This window comes from Pyrgilauda ruficollis, unplaced genomic scaffold (genome assembly GCF_017590135.1).
Source record: "Pyrgilauda ruficollis isolate IOZ18807 unplaced genomic scaffold, ASM1759013v1 scaffold239, whole genome shotgun sequence".
Taxonomy (NCBI): Eukaryota; Metazoa; Chordata; class Aves; order Passeriformes; family Passeridae; genus Pyrgilauda; species Pyrgilauda ruficollis.
The window spans coordinates 209,600-222,951 of record NW_024523537.1 but is presented as its reverse complement, the minus strand read 5'-3'; the positions used below and the strand labels follow the sequence as shown (position 1 = coordinate 222,951).

At 49.6% G+C, this 13,352-nt stretch overlaps 2 protein-coding genes across 6 annotated transcripts in view; one reads left to right on the top strand and one right to left on the bottom strand.

Annotated features, from left to right (window-relative positions):
- PLCB2 (phospholipase C beta 2) overlaps nt 1-12,796 on the bottom strand; it is a 42,391-nt gene extending 29,595 nt beyond the window's left edge. For 2 of the 5 annotated variants that reach the window (XM_041469624.1, XM_041469628.1), the window contains exons 1-3: nt 6,638-7,071; nt 3,128-3,205; nt 1,527-1,595 (exon numbers count right to left, since the gene is read on the bottom strand). In XM_041469624.1, the coding sequence (XP_041325558.1) occupies nt 1,527-1,595; nt 3,128-3,205; nt 6,638-6,721 (231 nt within the window). In that variant the 5' untranslated portion in view covers nt 6,722-7,071. Of the gene's footprint in view, nt 1-1,526; nt 1,596-3,127; nt 3,206-6,637; nt 7,072-9,781; nt 9,842-12,626 lie in introns of those variants that run through there. The other 3 variants (XM_041469625.1, XM_041469627.1, XM_041469626.1) reach the window with 3 other exon arrangements.
- Nucleotides 12,797-12,942: 146 nt separating this feature from the next.
- Nucleotides 12,943-13,352, top strand: part of INAFM2 (InaF motif containing 2) — a 1,074-nt gene continuing 664 nt past the window's right edge. Inside the window, exon 1 of the mRNA XM_041469644.1 lies at nt 12,943-13,350. Within this exon, the coding sequence (XP_041325578.1) occupies nt 13,094-13,350 (257 nt within the window). The 5' untranslated portion in view covers nt 12,943-13,093. The remainder of the gene's footprint in view (nt 13,351-13,352) is intronic.

Here is a 13,352-nt window from a genome sequence, read left to right as displayed (position 1 = left end):
CACGATGTTTTCTGAGTAGCAACAGTCAACTCAGGACCTGTTATTACAGAAGGATGAGGGATTTTTTTCTGTGTGCATTGCCTGATTTTTATCTGTATAAAATGTATCACTCATTAGATCATGCATTCAATCAGCAATTCAAGGTCTTCCTACAAACCAGCCTGATTTTATTACCCCAAATAACTCTGTACCATTGGCCAACTGTCTTCTAGTACTCTCCAATTAGTATTCTTAACTAATTCTTAAAATCTAGGCCATGTTTCTTCAGCCTTCTGTTACCACCAGGACATCCAGCCATGGCCTCAGTACTTCCCCCAGCAATTTATTACCTACATCAAAGATGAATTCATTTTGCCAACAGGTTCTCAAAGTTTAACACCCTAGAAAAGAGTATCTCATGCCTCTCCTTTAAGTCAGCCTCTTCCTTAGTGTGTCCCATCTGGAGGGTAGCACCAACTTAAACAGCCCCAAATATTTTATTCTCTCAAATGAAAATCCAACCTCTGACAGCATTTTGAAGCACAATTCCCACAAAACAAGTTGTTGACAAAGTTTTAGGCTCTGAAAACTGAAGTATGTTCCATTCTAGTGAACTTCTAAGGAGAAAGGCAGTTTCTCTGAAGGAAATGTTTTTATGATAAGTACTGTTCTTGAGCTCTGCTGTGCCTTTAGCACCCACCTTTTTATGGTATTTTAAGAAATATTGGTCTTGGGGAGCTCTGAATAGACATTTTCAGAGCAGATTGAGAAAACAGCCATATGACTTATGCAAAAGGCTGCTTGAGGCTCAGGAGATATTGCAAAACCTTTCCCTTTTGCCTTAGAGAGTCACCTATGTCACCACATGATGCATCAGCTTTACTTCTTTGGTCCCTTTTCCACCTTTGTGCTTTACTGCAGTTTTTTCCTTGCCTTTTCCATACATGGAAATAAAGAAGAAGTCCTAGAAACAAAGTCCTAACAAGGTCTGCAAGAAGCTTCAGTTATAACTGAAATCAAGAACAAAGCCTTGATCATGTCCAAATGTAAAAATACATGGGGGAGGTGGGGGAGGAAATGCAACTAGTTTTTCTGAAAACTCATTTTCTTCCCTTTAAAGGGAAAAAGCCCAGCACACACTGTTGGAATGGCATTGTAACTCCATGTTTGTGGGTACCCTGTGCATCCTTACACCACAGCACCTCCGGTGTCTCAGTGCAGGAGCATCAGTCTCCAGCAGGACTTACCAGTGCAGCAAAGCACTTGAACGGGGAATTAGTTTTCCTGGCTTTCTGACATATTCCTTCCAATAAGCCCATCTACCACAGTCTGGAAGTGCTGCTTTTGGGTGCACAGAGGGCCCCTAGGAGGTCAGGGACAAGAGTCAAGATGACTTTTCTGTATTTATATAGCTGAGATGTAAGGAGATGAGATCCTCTCTAGCTTCTTCGTACAGAAATCCAGGACAAACTCCCTGAGCCCACCAGAACCTCAGGCAGCCCTGCCTTTCCACTGAAACACAGGACAGAAAGAAGCTGTGGCCTCACCTTGGGCATTTTGGCAAATCGCCCTGTTCGGGTGTCTCGGATGCTGGTGATATCCAGAATTTCTCTTTCCTACAAACAGAATAAGGACAAGGAGAATGAGGAAAGACAAAGGAGGAAGGGAAGCACTCCATGACAGAGCCCCCAGAAGCTGTAAATCAGGTTTGGCTTAGTGTCTTTCCCTGTGGAAGAGCTCTCCCAGCAGGAACAAGGCAGGGAGGGAAGCCATTCCCACAGAGGACACTGCACAGCCTTCCCCAGGCACCACCTCTGTGTCCTCACTACTGGCTTGCTGTCTTGTTTGTTCTTTTAATATCCAACCTGAATTTCCTTCCTCTGTTACTAATTTTTCTTCTCACCATGGATCTGGAGAACAAATTATACTTGTTGCAGCAGATAATATTATTTTCCAAGATCACATTACAGGACAATGTGGATGCCATGTCATCTGGCTGTATCCCTATTTTATTGTTAAGCAGGAAGTAATTTTACTCCTAATCCCACTCCTTTCTGAGTCCCTAGTGCAAAAGCAGTCAAGTTTACTTTAGCTGATAACCACCTGCATTTTCCAGGAATGTGAGACCCTTTCCAGTCTGGCTTTCCTTGTGGCAGCTATGCTTCCTTCCCCCAGCCCCTTCCCCAGGTATCCCAATGAAGTATGTCCCTTTCCATGGTGACACCAGCTCCCCTTGCCTCACTTCATGCTCCACTTCTTCCTGCTGGCACCCTTAAAGCAGATATTCTACGGCCTGAGGGGACCTTGGAGCAGAACAGGAGTGACAGAGACATCAAGGGGTGTGACAGTCCCCAGTGGTGTGTCACTGTTCTCAGGGCATGTGGCTGTGGCAGTGCCTGGTCTGAGCTGGCAAAGGGCACAATCTCTGGAAAGGCAGAGCTCACCCAAACCCACCAGGTCCCTGGCCAGGGCCTGTGCAGGACTGTCTGACTCTGCCATGGCATGTAGGTCAGGCAGAGGAAGTAGAGCTGAACCACAGCTTGCTCTGGAAAGCAGAAGTAAGCCCAGCCTTCCACCTCCCTTTCCATCACTTGATGTACTCATCAGTGAGGAACTGAGTTCTCTTTCCTCCATGTGTTGTCTCTCCCTCTCCTCCAGCAGCTGGCATCTTCTGCTTTGCTCCAGCAGCCTGCAAACATCACCTTGAGCACAACTTACTCTCCAGACTCCATGTAGGCCCTACATCACTACGGTCACTACTTTTTAATTAAAAAGTCTAAAACCCCAATGAGTCAGTTACTGGCCCCACTGTACAGGTCAGGAGAATCCTGTATCTTGCTGGGTGACAGGGATATCAGCACAACTGTTCTCCATTAAGTCCTTTGAAGGACACATAAGCTTTGCAGGAGTCAAAAAAGGTGAAAGCGTGAAAGGCACAGAAAGGCCACACTCACACCTTCAGTTCTTGCACTTTCCTGGTGCTGTGAAGACCAGCCTGCCACTGACCAGCTCCCACTCCTTGGTGGGGTGTCCCTGCTAAGAGGAATGAGTATGGCAGTTTGCAGGACTCGAGCACTTGCAGTGTTGTCATCTCCCACAAACCTGACCTGGCTGGTTGGAGCCCGAGCTGTGCAGCCTCAGCACTTACCGTGCTCTGGTAGGTCCAGTACACGTAAAAGCCCTGGGGATCCACTCGGAGAATCACAGGAGAAGCATTTGATGTTTCCTGACAGAAAAAACAACAAAAGAAAGAATGTTGGCACCTTGGGTGACTTGGAGAAAACATCCACAAGGTTTTAGGAGATTTTAGGACATCTCCACTGTGACACCTGTGAAGCTCTGGAAGCTGAATCCTGAGTCTCACCTAACCTGTGCATTTAACAAGAACAGCTCTCTTGGAGCTTTTGACACAAAGAAACAAGATAAAGTATCTGGAGATTCAATTAATTGTTTCATTTGAAAAGTCTTCTTTGACCTGCTTCATTCCACAAGCTCAGGAGTAACCCAGGCCAAGCAGAGAAAGCATTCATTGATGGCATCTCCCATCCAGGTGTCCATGCAGATTATCTAGGCTCCTAGTCAGGAAGGCTTCCAGGAGGGGATGCATCAATGCAGCATCACTATGCTACTTCAGATGGGGATTCTGAAACTCCAGACTGTCTCTACACTGACCATAGAAAGAAGCAGCTGTGCAGACACCCACACCAGAGGCCGCAATCAGATGAAATCATTTGGGGCTCATCCTGAACCCCACACAGCCATTTCTGGGAAAGCTCCAAATTCAATTCAGGAAGCTGAAGCACATCACTGCTACTATGAAACCAGTAATGAAATCTGGAAGTTGTACTTGTCTCTTGGCCTCAGATTTCTGAGTTTTTTACTCATACTTCACTCTAGAGTGTATCGATATTTTCAGGGACCTCCATTTCCACACATAATATTTGCAGTAAAGTGCTCATTGCACAGCACATCATATGTGGTCCTTTTACTGCCTCCTGTCTTCCTCCTGCTGTGCCAGGGCCAGCGCCAGCCTGCCCAGCACCATGTCCATGTTCCCAGAGCTCTTGGCTGGTTCCCTGCACACATGGCCATGGAGAGCAGAACAGGCTCCACAGTACCACCACAGAGGATCATGCCGTGTTCTAGATGACCCTTATCTCCCACAAAGCAGCTTTCTGGAGGGCAAGCTGAGGCTGCAAGGAAGCTGCTGCCAGCCAGACTCCTAGGCAGGGCCAGGCCTGCCAGGGGTGCAAGCAGCCTCTCCAATGGGGCAGCTCCTGGCAGCAAAGGAAACGGGCAATCCTGCAGAAGATGGTCTGGCAGCCAAACTGGCTGCTTCTCACTGTGGGGCAAAAAGCAAACACTGTCTGCTAAAATCCTGTAATCCATAATCTTTCAGAGATAGGAACAGTTTTGACTCTACTATGAGGATTCAGAGGCAGCACAGAGCCAAACCCATACCCACCTGCCCTGCTCTAGAGGTCAGCTACTGCCTTGTGCCCTGCCTGGGGTTCTGACAGGGCTCCCAGCTGGTTCTTCAACTCAGCTACCACCCATGTAGCAGAACTTCACCTCTTCAGTCTGCTTAGGAGCCCCAGCTTGCTGGATGCTGAACAAAGCACTGCAGAGCTGCTCCTTACCCCAGGGTCCTGCAACTAACTCCGTGGGACAGGTCAGAACAGTCCTGCCTGTCAGGGATCCATTGCTCTCTCCTCTAGACTGTGCCTTACCAAAGCTGGACAAGGTGAGGGCTCTGTAGAAAAAGTGTGGATTTGCTTTTTTGCTGGAAGGCCCAAGCTGAACAGTGATGTAAGAGGCCAATCTGATCTTCCTTAACTCCTTTGCCTCACTTATCCTGGAGGGAGTTCAAAACTGTTACCAGCAGTACAGTCATGTCAATTGAAAATACAAAACACTCAACACTCATGAATTCTAAAGCGCAGCAATCCTGCAATCTGGAGCTCTCACCATCATGCTCTGCAGCCTGTTCTAACCATGGATTGGGAAAGCCCAATGTGATGGAGCAATGTGACCAGAACAGCCCACTCAGGGAGAAGCCTTTCTTGATTGGTGAAAATCAGGCCTGTAAACTACTTAGTTGAGGCAACCGCTTAGAATTGTTTACAAATATATAAACCTTAAGGAAAGATCCAGACAGGAATTGAGCTCACTAATCAACAGCTACAGCAGGAAATAAACACTTGGTGGGTCTTGGAAGCCCAACTGACTCACCTTGGTTTTCAGGGGAACCTATCCCAGGAATACCCAGTGAAGTACTTAACAGCTTCCAGTTCTTGGGAGAATGCTCCCCAAGGACTGAGCACAAACTCATCAGCAATTTTAGACAAGTTTGGCTATTATTATTCTGAGAAAGCAGATTTCAAATTCTAAGAAGTCCCAAGTGCACTCTGCAGGCAGTGGACCCACAGGAAAGAGGAAGGCTGTGCTTTTCAGTGTACCCCAGTGTCATCCTCCTGTTTATGTACTGCTAACAGGGCAACTGGCAGCCATATTCCAACTCATATTCCTCACATCCATCCTTCCTGCCAGCTACACAGTACACTGCTCTCATTCTCAGTGCCGCTGGACCGCCCCACTGATGTTGTGCACAGGTGATCCCCTCCCCACATGCTCCTTTGGGACTTAATACTCTATTCCAGCTTCACACCCACAAAAGTGCTAATCCCTCCTGCACTGCTGCTGCAGGCTCCTTCTGATCATCTCATTTGCAACACCACATGAACCATGTCCCCAGACCCCTGTGAATAACCATAATGTGGGCTTTCCCCCTTTCATCAACATTCATGCTCAACAGCAGACAGTCCATCTCCAGACAGCACAGATGGGCAGCTGCTCTCTCTCCTCCTGCTCAGGTTTGTGGGTGCTGGGGTAAGCATTCCTTTGCCTCCTTAGAAAATGAGGAGGGGAACCTTTACATTCCAATTAACTGCTGCTGCTCTACACTTTCTTCCCCTCACACAGAAAGGCAGTGATGCAAAGCAGCTGTTTTGAAGGTAAAGAGGACAACGAGCTGGAGAGCGCAGCAGCTTGCTGCAGCATCTTGAGGCTTCAGCCCTGTTGAAGCACAGGCCCTTTGCTGTTCAGTCATTCCCAGACCCAGTGGCTGGGCAGGCGTGGGAGGCCATGGCTCACCCCCAATCCACTCAGGCAACAGGGCCATAAGAGGAAGCAACTTGGAGCCTGATTTCATCTCTATCTGAAAAGTGCAATGCGTGCTCTTTGCTCTGCAGTAGATCCTACCCCTCATGCTCCTCCAGAAAGTCCAAATGTGGCATTTGCATCTTGCCCCACAGGGACTCCCAGCAGTGACCACCTTCCTAAGGTTCGGACCTTCTGTCCTACACCAGGGGCTGCACACACAGACCCAGTGCACACTCACTCCATTTGTTTCCATCCTCCACTATAAGCAGTGTAGAAAACTTATCTCCAACCCCTTACACACACACACAACATCCCCTTTACTTCAGTCCTCAGCTTTCCTGTTGTTGCCAGTTCCCTTTCCCCATCCAGAGATCTCTGCTGTCAGGTGGGATACCACATTGAACACAGGCTCCCAGCCGCCCCACAAACTGTGACCTAACCAGTGTCTCCCTGCCACGACAGGCACAGCCTAGGGAAGGAACACCCCAGTACTTACATCATCCCATTTGATGAAGCGGTCGCCCTTGCACAGGTAGTCCTTCACCTCCGTGAGCTGCAGGACAGGGTTCAGCACAGACATGGTCGTGCAGATGTGCTCCTCAGCTACCAGAAGCAAGAGCAACTGCACAGTTCACTCCTCCTTAGCCCCCTCTCCTCTATCTCTGCCTCTCACGTGGCAGGGCGTTCTGCCATGGCCACTGTTGGCATCGGAGAGCAAACAACCTCTTATATCCCAGCCCAATTTAGGAGGGGCAGGGACAGGCAGGCGAGGAGCGATGAATCTGCATTGTAAATCAACAGCTCTCCAGGCAAGCAGAGCCTCACCCAAGGTCACCCAGAGGAAGGCTGGCGATGGCTGGGGTGCTGGTGGGCACAAACACCCACCGTCCCTCCGGGAGGGATCCACTCCTTGGAGCTGTGCTGGTGAGGCACCCGGCTCGGTGAACTTCCGCAACTCAACTTCCTTAAATGCTCTCTTGACGAAGTACAGGCATTGCCAGAAATGCTCCAACTGCTTCAGCAGCTGTGGTTACAGAGCAGCTCAGCTCTGGCTACAAGCAGACTGCCCCCTTCATGCAAGAGGCCAGATGTCCCAGGAAACAAACTCCTTCCTTGCTCTGGACAGATTCCATTTCTGGGGCCACTCACTGCACTGTCCAGTCTTAAACAGTTTTCCTTTCTCTTATGGGCTCTTCTGAATGTCAGCCTCAAAGTGAGGCAGACCAGCAGGGCAGCTGGAAATTCCCCAGATGAAATAAAACATTCCCAGAGTCCCAGGAACTGCGCTATTCCAGACTCACTTGGCTCTGTGGCAGATACACGGGACACAGAACAGGAGAGGTGGGCAAGATGGAGATTATAGTGACAAAGCAGCAGGGAAATGACCAAAAGCAGAACAGGTTAAAGGCAAACTGGGCCAAAATGAGTCTCTGCTCCTGACCTTGGAACAAAGGAATTCCATGTGGGCAGCAGAGGAGAAAAGGAGCTCCTGATGGGCACTGGCTAACCTGGAGAGCAGCTTATGAAAAGGTGTGACATGGCCAAGATCAATTTTAGTCAGAGGCAGAGCCCCACAACTAATTACAAGTGGAAATAACTGTGGATTGCTGTGGATTCCCAGGCACGTGGCGGGATGTCATCCTCATCTCCTATCAAAGCCAAGGTTGCCATTGCTCAAAAGGGACAAGCTGCTGGCAAAAGTAGCACAGAAAAAGGGGGAGAACACCCCCCCCCCCCCCCCAGTAAGGTGAGCCAGCTGCACGTTTTGTTCCTTTCTTTCTTCCCCGCCCTGATAAGTCTGGCACTTTGGAGCAGCCTGGACAGCTGGGGAATGGTCACTGAAGGAATCCTAAGGGCATTCTCAGGTGCTAGTGGCGTGAGGCAGGAGAGATTAAGTGGAACTCTAGTAAGTGCTCCAACTGTAGAACAGTCAAGGCAGGAATCAGAGCTCCCTGCTGCAGGATAAGAGAACCCTGAGCAAACACAACATCCTTTGTCTTTCAAGGGGTTTACCTGCCAAAAAAACCCCTGGGAATAAGAGAGCTCCCATATTTCCAGCTACCATGGCATTTTCTGCATTTATCAATCTTGCACTTACAGGAATTGGCTATCCAACAGAAGGCAGTTGGCTCTTTCCTTAAGGTCACTGGGATATTCCAAGGCCCAGCCAAGCCAGTGTCACCAGGATCCCACACTCAAGAAAAGTGGTTACTCCCAAGCAGAGAAGCAGAAGATGACAAAAGGTGCAGTGAGGAGTGAAAGTTCTCTACACTCGCCTGATCTCTTCTGCAAGGCCAGAGCAGCTTCAGGTTTGCTTCCCTTTAAATTAGAGAGCAGCAATGCAGAGAATAGAGTACATTAATCTTGCTCAGAGGTGCTGCAGTCCTCCCAGCCTCTGGAACACTGACAGCACTGCAGGAAGGCCCTGGAGGTCACAGCTGCAAAGCAGTGAGAGGTGGGATGAGCTTTGCCACCTGGTACTGCCAAGGGCAGGTGAGATCAGTCATAGCTACTGGATCCCGTGGCTTGACTGGTACTATCAGTTATCACAGCTTTGTGAACCAAGTGTGCTTCCTGCCAGGGCCTCACTGAGAGGCTGCTTCTGTCCTTCTCTCACACCCGGATATTCACCAGCTTTCTCTGCCTCATCAACAAAGTAAGCAAGAATCCTGCCACAGCTTAACTCACAGGTTGCTTAAGGTCAGCTTCCCCCAAGGAATAAAACCTTAATTCAATGAATAATGAAATCATAATTAAGACCCAACCAAACACAAGCAGCATGAAGAGCAGTGCCCAAGTTGGTGGCTGCCCTGCAAGTCCACGTGATGCCCAACAGCAAAGGCCAAACCCCCACTTGCACAAAGGTTGTCACAAAAGCTCTTGCCCAACCCAGCCTCCTTATCTTCCACTTCACACTCCTTGCTTTGTAGGAGCCTCTGTCCCTTGCATGCAGAGATGGCTGATGGAGCCCTGATAGGACAGAACAGCAGTACTGCCCTCTGCAGAGGGCTCCAACATCAGAGCAGGCACAAACAGCAGTACTTGAGCAGTAGTTGTTTATTCAAAGAATCCTTTATTTTCTCTCTCCTATAAGGCACATCACCCACTGTACACTCATCCCACACCCCTCTGTCTCCTTGCTTTCCTCCCATACCTTCCCTGACAGGCAACCCACCACTTGCTACAACAGTTTTGATATGCAAACATTTAATTTTTTAAAATTTAATATTCTTCCTTCTCTTCCTGTACTACCTATCCGGCAGCCTGTACCCCCCCAGGGTGCATGCAGCAGCAAGGCAGGCAGCATCACCCTTCAGACAAGGTTTCCAGACACTGATTTAAGCCACACCGTTAAACCTCTCTTCTGACTTCCAGCAAATTACTATAACCTCCACCCCAGCTTACTCCTGGCACAGAAAATCTGTAAGAGATCTCTCGCAGCATTGTTGCAGGAGAATTACTTTGCCATGTGTAATGCTGTCCTCTAGTGAAGAGCTGTGACACTGCACATAGCAGTGAACTCCCAGCTCACAAATGCCAGCCCATCCCACTGCTCCTGTGGCTGCTCTGCCCTCAGAACGCTGGCAATCCGGAAAGGATTAACGATACCATTAAGACCACAGAGCCAATATTTTCTTACCACCCTAGAGAGCAGAACTGCTGAGTGTGTGAACAGGGACATATCTTGTGTCCCACTTCGAGCCGAAACCACAAGGCCAAGGACTCCTGACAGCTCTCAGCATGACTCTTCAGCTTGATCTGCAAAAGTCAGAGGGCAGTGGACTGTTGCACAGAGAAATGGCCACAGATGCCACAAAACCATAAAAGCAGTGAGGTCTTGTGCAAAAAAACCCCAAACCCCAAGAAACTATCTGTCCAATCACCAAGACATGGTTAGGCCTATAATTAACTGCTCGCTGGGCAGTGTGTTGTGTTTACAGCACTGACGGCTTTCAGCGTATTTCCAAGCAGCGCAGTGAGTGCTGCAAGCAGGATCACATTTAAACATCCCATGCATTCCTGCAGTGCCAAGTCACTGCTGCCTAGGGTTGGCTAAACCATGCCATTCCTCACTGCTGGGAAAAGAACAAGACTTTCCAAGACAGGTCATTAACAGGAAAGGAAGAGCACGAGGAGCAGTGGCACACAAACAATGTGCTCATCTCATGGTACACTTCAGTAGCAGAGTAACAAGAAGAGGAAAGCAACTTGTGCCACACCTGGAGGTGGATGCAGCCAGTTCCCACCTGTATTTACCTCCAGTACAAAACACTGCACAGGAAATTAGGATACTGGGGGAGAAAGCCCCATTCTGCTCTTAAGCTCATCAACATTCCCACTGCACCAGCCCAACTTACTCCAACTGTTTGCCTACTCAGTTCACAAAACTGAACAGGTGTCAGCCATGGTCCTCCCCGACTCTTCCACAAATTTCACTTTTCCACATGCTAGCCCAAAGCTCTCATTTCCATAATATCCAGCCTCAACCTACAGCATTCTCCTCCTCCCTGCAAAGGCCTTTGCACAGCTCAGAGAGATGTCCCAGGCATCCCATCCAGTATTCTGCTACTCTCAGAAGCAGGGTCTGCATGGAGAGAATCTATCTCAGGCCGGCAATCTTCCCTTAATGAAGTCTTCCCTATCCTGCAGCACTGGGAGGCTATTCACTGACTGTAATTGTGGAAAATCAATAACACAGGTTCATTTAGCTACATCCTTCAGGGGCCCTTGGAGAGCAAACAAACATCCCAATGCAAGAGGTAGCAGCAGAATTCAAGCTTTCTAGTGGACCCTCAGACATGAGAAGTCAAAATTAAAGGAGCTTATAAAGAACAGGAGCCTGCAGAGCAGTTTTTGGCGTGGTGGGAGGAAGGCTGTTTAGGGACTCTGCAGCTCTCCTTCCTTGGCAGGAGTCCCTGAGTGCATCATGTAGCCCTGACTCTGTCTCCAGCAAGGGATCTCTTCTGTGCTCTTTAGGAAGAATCCTAGAGAGGGATAATTTGCAAGCTGTGTCTAGTGTCAGACATAGTCACTGACTTTACAACACCCCAGAGCTCCAGTTTTGCACCACAGGAGTCCACTCAGAGCACAGCTTGGTGTTTTTGCTAAAACCCCAAGGACAAAGCAAGAACCATTACTGCAGCTCCTTTAGGGGTGGTTGTTAACAAGGAATTCTGTTTAGGAAAGAAGGCACAGACCTGCTCACACCCGCCTGGAGAGAAGCTCACACACAGTTGTTTGTCCGCAATAAAATGAAAAGCTTTCACCTGACCTTGGCAAAAGCCAAGACTTCACATTTAACGAACACAAGCCTGGTCTTACTCAGAGCCCTGAGAGCAGAGGGTTGGCAGGGAGAAGAGAGCCTTAAGAATATCGAATTTCTTGAATATTACCATGGAACTGTGTGTTTTAGGAAGGGCAAGTCTCCACTGCAGCATGAGTGAGTCACAAATAAATGCAACAGGGAGGTGAAGCTGTTGGGCTGAAGGCAGAACATTGCAAGCCCATCACACTCAGTACATTTGCTGGGAATGTTCCAACAGTTCTGCACATCCAGGCTTATCTGGTTCCTAAATAGGGAAAGGTGAATACATGTTTTGAGAATGAACAGATACATCTATCATATTGCTAATGGTATTGGTTGATATGAGTGGATACATACAACATTTGGCTGGAAGGTTCATCGAGAGGTCAGCTTTGCTCAGGGCCTGTGTTCAGGCCTCAGTACTTCAAGCCAGCAAGCACCAGGCAGAAACTGTCAAGACCTCACTAAAGCCCAGAGGCATTCTTGGTACATGCCAACCCTCTGCCTCTTCACTGGAATTAAGCAAGAGCATAGGGAAGGGACTTGTAGGAGGTAGTAACTCATCATCATTTCACCTGCTGAACCAAAAAAGAGAAGGAGCTGGAGCAAACCCATCATTGAGAGAAAACACATTAAAAAATGACTAGAAAATCCATTTTGTAGTAATTGCTACAAATTCCCTTTCCAAGAATTACAATTATTTTGCAGCTGCTCCATTTATTCCATAACATGTCTTATTGGGGAAGCCTCTGGGTAACAGGCAGTTCTCCAGCTGCTGTAGCCTCCTCCAGATCTACAAGTCCTGGTTTACACAAGGTTTTTGCTGCAACCACCACACCTGACTGACCTCAGACTGAAGGGAGCGAGAAGATGATTGCAGAAGGCACAACTACATCATTCCCAAAAGTAATTTTCTTGCACCATAAAGAAAAAAAAAGCTAATTTATATCCCAAATTAGCATTTTAGTTGTCTTTTGAACAAGACAATAGAACAATTTTGTAGGGAGCTAATACCTGTGGAGTAAGGTGAAGCCATATCTTAAGAGGACGTTTAGATTGTATCAATAACGAGTTTGGGAAGAGTCCAATTTGGGCAAAACTGAGGCAGCCTTTCCCTCTAAAAAACTGCCACTTGGCTCGGGCACCCTTGCAGTCTCACAGAGGTGCAGGCAGCACATACCTGCATCGGGGAGACCGCAAAAAGGAACTCCGTCGGGAAGCCAAGGTAGAGAGGAGACTCCTGACCTCCTCCAGCGCTGGGCGCGTTCCAGGAGGCCGTGCCAGAAGCCCTCCTGGGGCTCGACGAGCGCTGCCCATTCCCTGAGGCACCGCTCACCGGCCACCCCTCACTCCGGGGCGGGCAAGGGGTGGGGAAACACGGGCACCGGGGGCGGGGGCTCCTTTTAAAGGATGGTCCGAGCTCCGCCCCCTGCCCTCCCCTGCCCTCCCACCCCTCCTGTGGTTCCCACCCCTCAGGGCGGGGTTGCCCCCTACGCTCCGCCCCTCGCCCCCGGCGGGGCAGCGCGGGCAGCGGCACCGGTGGCAGCACGGGCGGTACCGGCATGTCCTGAGCGGCGGCGGCGGCCGATCCGGGCCGGAGCCAGCACGGAGGGCTCGGTGGAGCAGCGGGCCAAGGGCCGGGCCTCCATGAAGGAGAAGGAGGCGGGCGCGGAGCGGGGCAAGCCCGCCACTTACACCGGGGACAAGAAGGCGCGCATGGCGGCCAAGACCAACAAGAAGTGGGTGCGCCTGGCCACCGTGCTGGCCTACGTGCTCTCCGTCTCGCTGGCCGCCATCGTGCTCGCCGTCTACTACAGCCTCATCTGGCAGCCGGTGCGCGGCAGCGGCGGCTCCTCCAGCCCCGGCCCCGGCGCCGCCGCCACCCCCGCGCAGCTCCGCGCCGCGC